Below are 15,099 nucleotides of genomic sequence, written 5' to 3'. Positions count from 1 at the left end.
ATTATTAATAAGAGCAGCAACTACCACCTAAAAGTAATAAATATCGAAAGTGAAAGTTACCTTATTCTATTCTTCCCTTGATATACAAACCTTCCTAAAAAAGAAATTTAGACTTAATATTTTTGGATCAATAAATATTACGAGTTTTTGGTTTTTAGGAAACTAAATATCATGGATCACTAAAAATGATACCTCCCAAAACATCACCTTTCAAACTTCATTACCCTCTTCAAGTTTCTAAAATATCACTTGACATTTTAGTGATTTGGAAGAGTCAAGGCAGTTAAGGCAGAGATACATAGTTAAAGCAAGCAAGGCAATTTTAGTGATTTCATTGGCCCTTCTTTTTAAATTTAGATTCCAAAGTTATCCATTACACAATGTGGGTGATTCTATAGTATCAAGTAATATTTGGAAATATGTCACAATATTTTGAGATATCATCAAAGAAAAAATATCACCCAATTCACTTTAGTATAAAACACCTTATTGTTATAAATTTATAAAACAAATATATGTTTATTTGATACCAATTACTAACCATATAATTAAAATCTAAAATTATATTTTTACTCACAATGCTCTAATGTCATGATTTATTAAAGAACATTCCATTTACCCCCGATGTCTATTCTAAATGCTATAGCATACAAAAAGTTGTAATCACAACTAACAACTATAGAAAGCATTTCACACAAACTTCCTTAAAGTTCTCTTCAAAGTCCATGCCATTACACTAGCAATTATAGCCCATGCTGCTGCAAAAAGTTGCACCCTTACTTGGTTATCTCAAGCAAAAGAAATATAGTGCAAAATATACATAATTCTCATGACCAACAATCTCAACCACAACTACACCGCTCCTACATCACCACCTGGACAATTGCAACACTGTTTTCAATTTTTTACTTCCATTGCAGTAACAAATTCACACCATTTGCATTAGAAGATCACTACTGCAACGGCGTTTTACATAACTATAAACCCGTCATCCAACTCTTCATGACAATACTAACATGCACCCGGTGAAACAAATACTCAAGCGCTTTTGAAATCACTGCAACATCAAGTATCTAAATCGATGGATACCCTCATTTTGAGAAGCGGTCTCTCGACGAAAAACCCATTCACAATTCTGTTCCACTACCGGAACAGCACCTTTACTTTGCCCGCATCACATTCCACAAATCACCTCCCTGAAACGAATATCATGTTGCACAAAATGCACCTCTGCGATAGCTACAATCTTAACATTCTTATAACAAAGCATCCCATTCTCATGACGTCTGCTGAAATCCAATCATTCTTGTAACAAAACATCTCATTCAGACAACGATCCCTGCCCTCAAACCACTGCATGCACATCCCACATCACACACCCCCAAACAAACGATGTTTCTCAATTCATCTCCAATTACTCACGCTCAACGCCATCTCAACAATACACTGTACATCCTGCATGGTCCTTCACAACTGATCCTGCCCGCCTCTCGCAGGCCTACCGCTTAGCCATCTCATCCCAGCACGAAATTGTATACCAGCTTCCCCAGCCCCATCGCCGTCCCAGCTCCGCTACACAAGCGAACTCCGCCACAGTATCATACACACGCAGCCACCCCACGGCGATGCTATCCACCGCCCATGATCCCTCCGCGCCTGCCTGCCTGCCTGCCTGCCTACCTACATACATTTAGTGGAACACGGGAGCTCCGCGGATCAGCTCCGTGACAACCAGCGACAAGAATCCCAGCATCGCCAGCCGCCCGTTCCATCGCTCAGCCCGCGCCGTGAACGGCCCGAAGCTGCGAGCATCCGTCGACTCGCCGTTCATGATCGGCACCAGCGACGCGTACGTGAACAGCTGCACCGCGCCCACGAAGTACACCAGCCCGCTCGTGGTGGGGTTGAACAGCTGCTCCGCCACCGTCAATCCCGTCGCCTTCTCCGCGAAGAACGCCCACACGATGCCCAACATCGCCAGCCGGCAGTTGATGGTCTCGGGGGCAGCCCCGTCGAACGCGAACACGCTGAAGAAGGACTTGTCGCCGGTCTCGGGCCGCCTCTCGATCTCGGGGCGGGGGGTGAACCCCACAGCCTGGTCGAACCCCGGGGTGGGCTTGGCGCCGAAATACGAGCGCTGCTCCGACTCGTTGGTCTCCATGTTCTTCAGGATCTCGCCCTCCGTGATGTCCTTCTTCGTGCTCTCATTGATGGTTTCCCGCAGGCCCTTGCCCGCCTCGCATCGAACTCGTCCGGCCAGCGACGCGCCCAGTCTGGGTCGGTCCACCACGCGGGAAGCAGCGCTGGACAGCCTCGTGGAGGAGGGGGCCAGGGCCATGAGGCCGCCGGCCATGGTTGCAGCGGCAGACATCTGAGACATCGCGGCGGCCATCGTCCTGTTCTACTCACGAATACGAGAGGCAATCAATCGGCCTCCTAAATCGCGCGGAGGAAAGAGTGCGCTGCACAGCAAAGACAGGCTACTGAATAATAACGTGAATGGTTGTCGATCCGGTTTATTTCGCCGCGCGGTGGAAGGTTGATGGATGTTGCGATGATGACAATTGGGGGCGGAGCGCCTGGGCTTATGTGCAAGGGCCTGTGGGAGAATCTGAGGAAGCCCTGGTGGGGTTGCCGCAGATGGCAATGCGGAAGGTGCGCCCAGCTGCAAGCTGCAGGGCGCGACAGAGAAGGATGGAGATGAGGGGCACAAGAGGATGGCATGTGGCGATGAATCGGAAACATTCGCAAAAGTGAGGGCGTTGGGCGAGGAATACCACCACGTCTGCGGAAATGTGGAGAAAAGCGCATCGAGGCGACTGCCTCTGGATGATAGAGAGCCAAGGCAGACGCCAGGAGGAGGCAGAGCGTCGATGCCTGCGTGGTGCACTCAGACTGGACTCCCTCCAAATTTCGGTTGTTCCGGAGGCACCACGGAGGCATCCAGGCACGGCCTGTTCCTCGCGTCTGGATTGGCCGCAAGAGTGTGCCTCCATCAGGCGCTCATAGGCTGGCTGCGGAGCTCATGTGCGTTTGCTTTCCCCTCGCGTGACCAGATCTCTCGTGCTCAACAGTGTTGACCACCAGCAACACACACAACCTCTCTTTCGAGGTGCAGGTCGCTTCGTTCGGTTTATTCTTAGCTCACCAGTGATATGTATACGAGAATGGATATGTTTTCATTGTTCGGGCTTTTAATCTTTCTATGCCAATATGAGAAGTTCTAGAATTTAAACCATTTAGTTTTAAAATAGTCTCTAAAAAGAAGTAAAATTGGTCTTTGTAGGAGTGGTTGCGATTTATTTGAAGCTCTTTTTTTTTCTTTCTTTTTTCTTTCTTATTTTTATTTATTTATTTATTTTTGTTGTCTGCACATCAAGATTAGATTTGTGGGTTTTAGGCATTTTCATGGTATATATATTTTATAGTTAGAATACAAGCAATGATTTATATTCTGTATTGATATAGCTAGTAGAAGTGATTTATATATGTATGTATGTATGTATTTATACATAAAAGAATGGTATACATGATCCGAGTTTTAGATTTGGAGAATTAGTGATTTTTATGTAAAAGATGAAAAAATGAAAAAAGAAAAAATATATTTAGTTTAAGTTTTCTCAAATTTAGGTTTTTAATAGATTTTTTTTTTTTTTTTTTTTTGGTTTTATATTTTTGTTTTGGATACAGTTGTACTTAAGAATTTACAAGTATTTTTTTTCTTTTTATATTTATATCCTTAGTTTATATCAAAAACCTTGACTTGTTATTTCATTTTATTTTATCTTTTATGTTTACCACGATTTAGTTTTTTATGTGGAAGTAAATATCAAAGTTTTTGGTTTTGGAATGATATATTAGTTTTTTGGGTATCTTGATTACGATCTAATTGTTCCAGAACGTTATAAGAAGACTTATTTGATGAATTTTAATTCTTTTGAAGATTATTTGATCCAGTACGTAATTTTTTAATGCTGGTAGAAGAGATCTATGTATAAATATAACATCAAATCAGACTACACAAGTAATGTTTTTGGAATGCATCAAGTAATAAACGTAAAATTTATTGGAAAGATAAATGATTAATTAGACTTTATTTTTTTATTATGTATTTCTTCTATTTGAAATTGATGTATTATACTTAGAATATTTTTGTAATGGAAACATACAAAATAAAATTATTAAATTAGAAACTAAGGTAACCAGTGGCATTTTTTTCTAAGAGTACATGTATGTATGTATATATATATATATATATATAGAGAGAGAGAGAGAGAGAGAGAGAGAGAGATTTTCAAAAAAAACTGAGATTTCTAAATAAGTTACATAGTGTTTTTAAAAATTGACAACATATATAATAGTATTGTTAAAAGGATCATTATATTATTAACCATTTAAGTATAATGGTTTTTAACTAACAAAGCATACATATTCTTTCAAAATTTTACTTCAAATAAAATTATGTTTCTACTTCAAATTGTAATTTTAGAATCTAAATTCTTCAATACTACTAGCTATGTAAAAAGTTTGATGTTGTTAAATGCTATTAGATATTTGTTTAAATTTGATCTTAAAATATTTTGTATATAGACTTATTGAATTATTTTTTTCTTATTAATTTGGTTTAGCCAACATTTTATTAATTTGAATTCAAAGAGGCACACTACCAAATACAAAAGTTAAAATAAACAAAATTGTTTACTATTTGGTTTAGATTAATTAGTTATCTTGATAACTTGGGACTTATAAGTAACACCAATTGGTATTAATTACAATTGATGTAATCACACCTTTAACATTTGCCCTACATTAGACTTAATTTGATTGGCATTAATGACCAATTTAGGCAACAAGGTTAATTTTTTCTTATCTTTTCATGAACCTCTTCAAGTTAACGAAAAGTCCAATTGAAAAAAAATCCCAACTTTAAATTGTAATATAAATCAATGCAAATATTCTTCCAATATTTATCATTAGTCTAAAAGGTTTTTAATAGTACAAAAGTAGAACACAAAATAGAATGTACACTTTAGTTATAAACCCACTTCTTTTTTTATTACAATAATTTCAATTCAATGTGACATACAAATTGGACATATCACAATAAGATTTGAAGTCTAATTTAACTTTTTTGGTAATGCTCCCAATATTTATTAAGTCCAATAAGAGAGCTTAACAACAACACCATGTCAACTGGATAACCACTTATCCTAGACTTGGCAATATAATTCTCTCCATTTCTTGTCTTTTGTAGACTCATCAAGTAAATTTACTTGCTTTTTGGTATAACCTTCAAAACTCAAAACACTCAAGAATACTTATTAAAAAATATTGCTTTATTTCTAAAATACCCAATATTTCTTAAGTTGATGACATCTTTCAAATTGGAGTGTATTTTTCTACTAGAATTACACTTACTTTATAATGTGTTTGATTATAAGCACGAATTATTTTGTAATAAAAAATCTTTTTGTACAACATATTAAGTAAGAAGGTCTTTAGCATTAGAGACTAATTTAATAAAAATAAATATTAATCTAAATATAATAATTAATATCAATACTTGTAGCTAAGTGCATTAATAGTGAACTCATCTTATTGCTAAAATAGATGTTTTGTAGTTTCTTTTTGTTGTTGTGTATTGACATAGCTATGTGGTAAAATATAATCAAGAGAGATCTTAAACTAATACTTTACTATCTTAGTTTAAGAAGAATTCAAGACATTTAACAAGGTTTTATGAAAGCCTACTAAGGTTTTATTTTGCTTGTCTTTATATCTAGTACGTTAAAGTAGATTAGCAAAGTATTCTTTAAGGCTCTATTTTAGAATAAAAATCCTTATACCACCTTGAACAAGTCAAAAAACTATAAAGATGAGGTGATTAGATAATTAGAACAAATGATTGACTCTAAAGTAATGTTAAGTATAGGATCATGCTAAAAGAATCCTAGGATAAGTTGAATTGATACTTGGGAGACAATTATTTCTAAGTCATAGTCAAAATTAGACTTGTAGCTACTAAAACAATAGCCTAGGGCAAAATAAGGATGCATTTTGGAGATTGGCTTAGAAGATTGGCAAAATTACCTTAAGCTTGTTTTAAATACAAAAGATTGGTTTCAATTTGCTTTGGATTGACTTTGAAAGAACTATTCAAAGTCAGGGTTTGTATTGGCAATTCAGGTTTTACAAAATATAATTAGAGCTAGCTTTCTTGGATGGTTTATGCAATTAAAAAACTACATATGGTTGGAATTTTTTGAGTATATGACTTATTATATATAATAAACATGTGTTAAAATTTATGCTATTGTAACAATGCAAATAAAAGATCTCATATCATAGATACAAAGAGGTACCAAATTTAATAACTTTTAGGATTGGTTACGATTCTTGCAATATTTGAATATCTGCTAAATAAACTAAGATGAATCTTAGCAGGCTATTAGAAGTCTTAATGGCTTAGCTATAAATGAATTTTGAACCAAAATAAATAATTAGAAATTAAAAAATTGATATTAGAACTTCTTTCAAGTTGGAATTTGAAGGACATTAGTGTGGTATTTTTGGCTTTTTTCACACAATATATGAATATGATTGAGCTAAATTTTTGTAATTTTATAGAATGCTTATAGTGGTATAAGTGTGCAAAAATTCACACTTGTTAAATAGTGTATTTCAAAGCTATAGCTATATAAAGTTTAGTGACTAGAGTTCTAATTTTAAAGGAAAATTTGATATTGCAAACAAATAAACATAACAAAGTAATAAGAGTTTCTACATGGTTATGATAAAAAAGAAGAGTGTATTTGAACACATTATATTTTTATTAAAATATCTTGAACTAGAAATACATAACATTGCTCTTAATTAGTCCAAACCTATAAGAGTTTCTTAGGTAGTTGCAAAATTTAACTCTACCTTCCATAATCAAATGCCCAATGTATTTTGAAACAAGACAACACATAATATAATAATTATTATAATAACTTCTTATGAAAGTTATTAAACTTATAACTCAATGTTGTGTAATTTTGTTTTTTGTATCAATTTGACGAGATAAAAGCAAGCTCTTTGTTTTTAAAAATAAAAATAAAAACAAAAATATTACTTTAATTGATCTAAAGTATGAAGGAGCATCCATCATCTCAACTTATAAAACCTCTTTTGTAACACAATGTACATATTCAACATTTGTTACTCATTTGCAAAACTTTGTTTCTTACTTTGAAATGTTAGAATACTTTGATAATAAGGTTGTATCCAAAAAGAAAACTTTAATGAAATTTGAAGTCTTTTTAAATCATGAAAACATTTAAAAATTTATTTTAGACATCATTGGTTGCATTGCACAACTTTGAAAATCTAAATATTAATACACTTTGATTCATATCTTTAATTATTTTATACTTGATTCACATTTAGAGTTTATAATTTCTAATATAAGTTATATGGGTGAAGTAACAAATTTATATTGTAGTGTTATCTTCTATAAAAGACATTTATTTTCATTTATATTTCTATGAACTTTTAAATTCAAACCTTTCTTTCAACACAAATTCTCTTCTTTCCCTTCTTTTATTAACAAATAAGGTTGTTTAAATCTCTAATGTCTTGTCTGGTATATATATAACTATTCTTGAACTCATTTTCTATCATTTAGAAAAACGCTTTCAAATAGATATTAAAAGTTGTAATCCACTAAGGTGCCACATTGACCATCTTCTTGTGTGTGTTAAAGTCATTACACTATGTATCTTCCAGTTTTTGAAATATCTTCAATACTATTCTTAAAACACATGGAATTCGTGAGGAAACTTGATGTTAAACACAACATCTACAAATAAGTGTGTCTCAGACCTGACAAAAGAGTAAGCACAGCAAATAAAATAACCTTGGTCTCAAACCCAAAGAATCAATCGCACTCTGAACCCATCCACTCACTTCAGATTGTGATATTTTGACATAGATTCAAATTTTCAAACTGGACAAGATACTAACTCAATAAAGAAAAGTGAAACCCATACAACAGAGCCAATATTGTGACAGAATCCTGCGAGCAGTGTTAAAGATGGAAACCACAAAGAGAGGGGGCAATTCTGTGGCTGCAGCGCAGCCGTCGTCGATGGCCAGGAGGGTACGTGACGGACGACGCGGTGGAAGAGCTACAGCCGAAGGTTCAATCCACGGACACCGTCGCGCCCCATCGTAGCGCTGCACATCCCACCCCATCGCCTGCTCACGCGAAATCTGGAAACGTGGTGAACTCTGTTGAGCCAAACCGTCGCTTTACACTACACAGAGCCGTTCACTGCCACATGCCACACGATTTACCTCTCGCATTCCCCTCCTGACCACAACCATGCTCTGTCGAGCCCTGCAGCTTGCATCTGGCTGCTTCCTCTGCATGCCCATCTACGGCGCTCGCATTCTGGAACAAACGGGCTCAGGCAAATGAACCTCGTGTATAAATGACGCGGTTTCATGTTACTTCAACAGATCCTAAATCGTTTTGCAGCAGTTCTCATAGTTTTGCAAACGACCAACTAAGAAATTGAGCCTTCAATCGGATATCTCGCATTATCATCAATCCAGAAGAGATTTAGGAGGCCGATTGATTGCCTCTCATATTCGTGAGTAGAACAGGACGATGGCCGCCGCGATGTCTCAGATGTCTGCCGCTGCAACCATGGCCGGCGGCCTCATGGCCCTGGCCCCCTCCTCCACGAGGCTGTCCAGCGCTGCTTCCCGCGTGGTGGACCGACCCAGACTGGGCGCGTCGCTGGCCGGACGAGTTCGATGCGAGGCGGGCAAGGGCCTGCGGGAAACCATCAATGAGAGCACGAAGAAGGACATCACGGAGGGCGAGATCCTGAAGAACATGGAGACCAACGAGTCGGAGCAGCGCTCGTATTTCGGCGCCAAGCCCACCCCGGGGTTCGACCAGGCTGTGGGGTTCACCCCCCGCCCCGAGATCGAGAGGCGGCCCGAGACCGGCGACAAGTCCTTCTTCAGCGTGTTCGCGTTCGACGGGGCTGCCCCCGAGACCATCAACTGCCGGCTGGCGATGTTGGGCATCGTGTGGGCGTTCTTCGCGGAGAAGGCGACGGGATTGACGGTGGCGGAGCAGCTGTTCAACCCCACCACGAGCGGGCTGGTGTACTTCGTGGGCGCGGTGCAGCTGTTCACGTACGCGTCGCTGGTGCCGATCATGAACGGCGAGTCGACGGATGCTCGCAGCTTCGGGCCGTTCACGGCGCGGGCTGAGCGATGGAACGGGCGGCTGGCGATGCTGGGATTCTTGTCGCTGGTTGTCACGGAGCTGATCCGCGGAGCTCCCGTGTTCCACTAAATGTATGTAGGTAGGCAGGCAGGCAGGCGCGGAGGGATCAATTCCTGGACTGCTGCAAGATTGTACAGTGCCGATTGTAGAGTTTTGGTAGTTCGTTGAGTCGATAGTCAGGTGAAGGAGATTGGATGCTTGCCCCGGCGTCTGTTCATATGGAAGTAGGAAACAGCCGGCCTTGCGTGCTGAGAATGGATTGCTCCAGCGTGGACCTGACATGTATGTTTTGAAGTAATTTCTTGTTGACGAACTGTTCAATTATGTGTCATGCGTGAGGATTTGAAAATACATATTTTTGTGGCCTAGCCTGGTGGTGCGCGTGAATCCACCCATGTTTTCTGAGTGGTGCATACAAACTTGGTAAATATGTAACATATGATTTTGAAGAATCGAATCAAAGTAATGTTGTTCTAGAGCTGTTGGGGTGGTGCTGTGGTAACATGAATGTTTTTATCGGGAGTTGTTCAGTTGAGGTTTGGAGTTTTCGAAATGACTTTGTGAAATATGGGATGTTTGACATACAGGATCCTGAAGCGCAATAGTTTTATTTGTTGCAGATCTTGCACTGATTTATTTTGGTTGTGCGGGTATTGATGATGGATGTTGCAAGATTGATCGAGTTCATGAATTTGTATACCGAGGGCTGGGGTAAAATAATGATGGATGGGTTTATTTAGTAAATAGGTTGGGGATTTTTACAATTTGTTACTTATTATCTTGGTTTGCAATTGCAAGGCTTCAGGATGCGCTTATTTTAGACATTTTTTCAAACAATATACTCGAAAGAATTCTGAGATACTTTCAAAAGATAATGGAAACCCAATATTAAATGTATGATACCGTACACGTGGAATTTATGTTGCAGCCTTTCTTTGTACAACTAGCAACAACCGTCGTATCATACGCTGCTCGAAATTCATGCTTTGCATTTGTTTACTCGAAATTTTCTATCTTGTTGGAAGGGAATGTACATTCTATAGCAATTGTAGGCAATTGCCACACAACATGGCTGGAGCAACAGTGGCAGGTTCTATTCTTCTGCTAACGCACTAAGTAAGGATTCCATAACAGTTCCAAAGAAACTAGATACTTCCTCCGGTACTTCGACTTCGGGTACCTCGATTTCAGGCACCTCGATTTCACCGAGTTCGGGCACCTCGATTTCACCCGATTGAATTCCGTCTGCGACCAAGAGGGCCTCGTTCAAAGCGTAGCCCATGGCCGCATCCTTCGCTGGGTCTACCAGGAAGTTGTTCATCGCGTCCTTCTGATAGCTTTTTCCCACTTGGTTCAACCCGATGCAGATGGCCAGCATGGCCGTCCAGTCCACCCCCGGTGCTACATCGATGGTGAACTCCGATCCCACCCCCAAAGTAGCGTTCAGAATCAGCGTCTCCACCGATTTCGTGAACACCGCCACGCGCTCCTCATTTGCATTCACCAGCTGCATCGTTCGCCCCGCTAGGTCAACCAGGACGGTGTACGTGGGCTCTGAGTCTTCGTCTCCGGCGAAGACCGCAAAGTTGCGTCGGACGGACATAGTTTTCAGCCTCGAGACGCTGGCTATGTTACAGTAACTTCTCTCGCCATTGCAGTCGTAAATGTACTGTCTGCCGTGCAAGGACCAGGCCGCGGGCCTTACTTTTAATTGAGGCATTCCGTCGTATCCTGAGATGTAGCAAACGGATTCCCACTCTCCCACTGGATTATCTGGAATAACATTCAAAGGGTCTAAGCTCTCGTACGGGTTCTTTCCCCAGTGGTAAGAGACGGCCACCAAGCGTCCATTCTTATCGAATATCCGGTTGTCATCTAGACTAAAATGTGCTTTCTTCCAGATGAACCTTTTCACCTCATCGGCATACTGGCCTCCCACAACTACTCCTGTCCCTGGCCTTTGCGGAACTAATGTTGGCGTCGGAGGACCCACTCCAACTTCCACCAAGAAATTAGGATCACTTAGCTTTTGGACCTCCGACGATTTCTTTCGACCATTCTCGGCCATGGTTTCACGGCGAGAGCGATAGGTAACAGCAACACCTTCCTGAAATCCAAGTAAGAATCAGAACAAATATATTGAATGAAGGAATGGAATCGAGAGTCCCATTAGGACTCACTACCCTTCGAGAAAATCACCACCACAAACCTAACAGAGACTCAACCTTTCAAGTAATTCTAGGTCTGGAATTTCCAGGGTAGCATTTATACCTTGGAAATTTCAGACTCCGCATTTGACCAAAGAGCGAGACCATCGATAACATAAGTGGTAGCAGGAAGCGCGGAATAAACATCACAAGGTTTCTGGCATTGCACTTCAACGGCGAAGGTTTTGAACGACCGAAGGGCAACCCTATGATCGAGATTTGTCAGATGATGGTACTCACACTTTTCTGTTTGCTGAAGTAGATCTCTTCAGCCCACAAAATGAGCAACACCGCTCACCACTTCGGCAATTGGAAAACCAAAAACTCCACCCTCAGCATCTAATACACGATTAAGCGACGAACTCGCGTACCTTTGACGGCACGTTAGTTTGAAAACTGCGCGTCTCCGAACCTACAATAAAATTATTGCCAGCAGACAAGAGAAACTCCTCAAACATCAACATCTAAGGAAAGATTCATCGGAACGAATACCATTCGCATTGTGGAATTCACCCGGTGGATGCTTACATACTCATATATGCCGAATTCTGAGGAGAAGAGGTAGCGAAGATAATACATCAGTGAATCATCAAGAAGATATCAATCAGGAAGAGAAGTAGACAAAACAAAACTGCCTGCGTAATCTGCCTACCGATTAGTGCAGCCGGTGACGAACGCTCGCACGCATGCCCCTGTCCTCACAAAACCTTCGACATTGCTTTTCACTGAAAGATCTGCAGATTTCAGATGAGCGGGCTTTTGAAGCAACCGCGCGCAGAGGAATAGGCACTTGGGTTGCAACTTGCGCCTTCAAGTTGACGAGAGGGATGGGGGTTCCACACCTCCAGGGAATAGAATTGGTCACAACTACCGTGCATCGGTGCGGTTATCTCGTTGATACTCCCAAAGGGGCGCCCAATTGCCAGTATTCGGTAATTCCCTGGTGAGAGGACCTTAATCCGACTAGGCCGCCGAAGTTGACCCAAAGCAAGAGAATCCTCGGGATTGGTAAGCGCGAAAATGTGCTTCGTCGGTACGTCCAGCACAGAAGGCTACAGCAGATGCGACAAAAGCTTTTTCGAGGAAGGCTACAGTCGGTAACGCGTACTCTGCAACTTCCTTGTCCATAAGCATCGGATCGAGTGCACTCAGCTCTGAAGTTTGCCACAGACCTCGTCCAAAAAAAATGTGCTACGATTCCAGTGGCTACCAACAAATTGACATTACATTTCAACTCTCGATTAGGCACGTGGCGATTCGTCAAACTGTCAACTCTTTTTTCCTCCTGGAATAATGCTTAAGTTGTTTTTTTGGTTACCGTCAAATTGAAAAACAGTCTCACTAAATCACATTGGTATGTGTTTATATATATATATATATATGCATTCTTATTTATTTAGTTATTTATTGAATGTTATTTTAAAGATATTTTTGGTGGTATTGAATGTGATGTTATTATAAAATCTTGTGATATATACTCTTAGACAAAGATTCTGCAACATTAATTGTATGGACTTCTTCAACCATTGTCTATTCTAAAACAACCATGATTATATGCTTCTCTAGATTTTATTGCATATTTACAAACCTCTAATTTCAACAAATTTGATTTTAAAATAATGTATTGTCTAATTGAAATGAAATTTGCATTTAATTATTTTGTACCAAAATCCTTACGTGTAAAATAGAAGATAATTTTATTTTTCCAAAAAGGCTTTTTATATCATAAATTTCTAAATTACATTTTATTTTTTGAAGGATTCCACTTTATATTACAATTTGGAGAATATCTTTTACAACATAAAAAATAGAAACATAAATATATTGAAATTTTATTCTAAAATTAGAAGAAAATCAAACAATTAAATGACTTGTTATAACAACATTTGTGGTATACTATTGAATAACTTTATTGATACAATTGAATAACTTTATTGCTATTTGAAAAAATAATTATATTATAAAATAATTTATTATTTTACTTAGCAAACATCATATTTTGTCTACATTTCTTATCATTTAAATTTGGTTTATTTTATTTTTTGAAGATAATTATTGTGCAATAATGTGTTTTCTTTTAAATATTAGAGGTTTATATAATTCATAAAATTCCAATTAAGAACATCAAAATATCATATTATTAAAAAAAAAATCTTTGAATTTTTTAAATAAATTTAATAAATTTCTTGTTTGAATATGAAACATTATTTATAGACCAAGAGATCAATAATTGATCATTTTATAAAATAGATACTAAATTTTGTAGTAAATATAATTTAATTAATCTCTAATTTTACTAAACAATCAAAATATAAGAAAAATATGATTGTTTCTTATAGAACTTATTTCAATAAATATTAATTAAATTTATTAGATGCAAATTGGATCTACAACTATGCCATGTAACTATTTAAACTTATCCAAAGAAAATATATTTGTAAGAAACTGTCATAGAATTTTCTTGCAACTTGGATTTTTAGCTTGGAAGTATTATATTCTTTAAAAATAATCTGTATGATTTCCTTGCCAGCTTATGATTAAAAAACAAAACTATAACCATCTGTAATCTTGTTACTTGTATTTTTTATAATTTTTTTGGTTACATATAGATGAATTTTCTTTTTGAAAATTTGTTTAGATTTAGATGTAATTTTAATTTAAAAAAGATGTTATAATTACAGATTTCAAAGGGATCTAATTAAATCTTTGACTTTGGTTTAATAAAAATTCTACAAAAAATTGCATCTATTTCTTAAAAACATACTCAACAAGAATAGATATAAAATCTATTTTAATTATCAACAATTACTCTTTGTCTAAGTGGGATAAAAAATGTAACTATTTCTTACACAAATTTGAAACGTAATTGATTTTTATATAACCGAGTTGTCTTATAGGAAATTTGTTTTCATACGAATGCAATTACAATCTATTTTTATATAATTACATGGCTGTTATTTAGATATATTTGTAGCTATTATAGAATAAAGATATGATCAAAAGACTTAAAAATATCTACAATCTATGTTGTAGAATATTTCATTATATATATATATATATATATATATATATATATAAATAATTAAATTACAAATCTTGAATTTATATTGGTATTCATTATTGAACTTTGAGATGTCTTATTAAATAACACAACATGAATAATTATTATATAATTTTATTTTTAGGTATATCTTTTAAATATTTAATTCTTTTTTAAATGTAAAGTTTAGGAATTACAATGTAAGATTTATAGATTGATAGTATAGATCAAAATTTAAATTATTATAAAAAATAATAAAAAATGATTAAATTAAAATCAATTAATAAAATTTTATATAGTATCAATTATATATTATTTTAAATTCTAAGCTATAAAATATTTTTTGATCATTTTTTTGAAATAGTATTATTATATTTTATAATTATAAGATTTTATAATATTTATTTTTTTACAATGGAGATATCTTTTAAAATATCAAATATTAAAAATTCTTGCTTAAGTAAGATCTTTATATTATCAAGTATTATATGATTGTAAGCTTTGCAAGTTATTCTATTAAAAATAAATTATTACTTTGATAATATTTAACTTATTTTGAAATTATG

At 36.9% G+C, this 15,099-nt stretch overlaps 3 protein-coding genes across 4 annotated transcripts; 1 reads left to right on the top strand and 2 right to left on the bottom strand.

Moving 5' to 3' along the window:
* Positions 1-1,395: 1,395 nt before the first annotated feature.
* LOC112279368 (early light-induced protein, chloroplastic) lies at positions 1,396-2,501 on the bottom strand. The gene has a single exon (XM_024513747.3). The coding sequence runs from the start codon at positions 2,390-2,392 to the stop codon at positions 1,691-1,693; it is 702 nt and encodes a 233-aa protein (XP_024369515.1). The 5' UTR covers positions 2,393-2,501; the 3' UTR covers positions 1,396-1,690.
* Positions 2,502-8,477: 5,976 nt separating this feature from the next.
* LOC112279366 (early light-induced protein, chloroplastic) lies at positions 8,478-9,654 on the top strand. The gene has a single exon (XM_024513745.3). The coding sequence runs from the start codon at positions 8,654-8,656 to the stop codon at positions 9,353-9,355; it is 702 nt and encodes a 233-aa protein (XP_024369513.1). The 5' UTR covers positions 8,478-8,653; the 3' UTR covers positions 9,356-9,654.
* Positions 9,655-10,145: 491 nt separating this feature from the next.
* Positions 10,146-12,460, bottom strand: LOC112279364 (uncharacterized). Of its 2 annotated transcripts, XM_024513740.3 has the most exons (3): positions 12,146-12,450; positions 11,734-11,905; positions 10,146-11,393 (listed from the first exon to the last, which is right to left on the bottom strand). In XM_024513740.3, exon 3 carries the CDS (start codon positions 11,352-11,354, stop codon positions 10,380-10,382), a length of 975 nt encoding a protein of 324 aa, XP_024369508.1. In that variant the 5' UTR covers positions 11,355-11,393; positions 11,734-11,905; positions 12,146-12,450; the 3' UTR covers positions 10,146-10,379. The 2 variants fall into 2 exon arrangements, with proteins under 2 accessions (XP_024369508.1, XP_024369509.1); XM_024513741.3 differs by lacking the exon at positions 11,734-11,905 and having other exon boundaries at positions 12,146-12,460.
* Between the last annotated feature and the right edge of the window lie 2,639 nt (positions 12,461-15,099).

The sequence above is a fragment of the Physcomitrium patens genome, chromosome 3 (genome assembly GCF_059467195.1).
Source record: "Physcomitrium patens ecotype Gransden chromosome 3, ASM5946719v1, whole genome shotgun sequence".
Lineage (NCBI taxonomy): Eukaryota > Viridiplantae > Streptophyta > Bryopsida > Funariales > Funariaceae > Physcomitrium > Physcomitrium patens.
This window is presented reverse-complemented; position numbering and strand designations above follow the sequence as displayed.

What these genes read in the sequence shown, in the direction of transcription:
- LOC112279368 (XM_024513747.3), bottom strand. Translation starts at nt 2,392, where the DNA reads ATGGCCGCCGCGATGTCTCAGATGTCTGCCGCTGCAACCATGGCCGGC.
- LOC112279366 (XM_024513745.3), top strand. Translation starts at nt 8,654, where the DNA reads ATGGCCGCCGCGATGTCTCAGATGTCTGCCGCTGCAACCATGGCCGGC.
- LOC112279364 (XM_024513741.3), bottom strand. Translation starts at nt 11,354, where the DNA reads ATGGCCGAGAATGGTCGAAAGAAATCGTCGGAGGTCCAAAAGCTAAGT.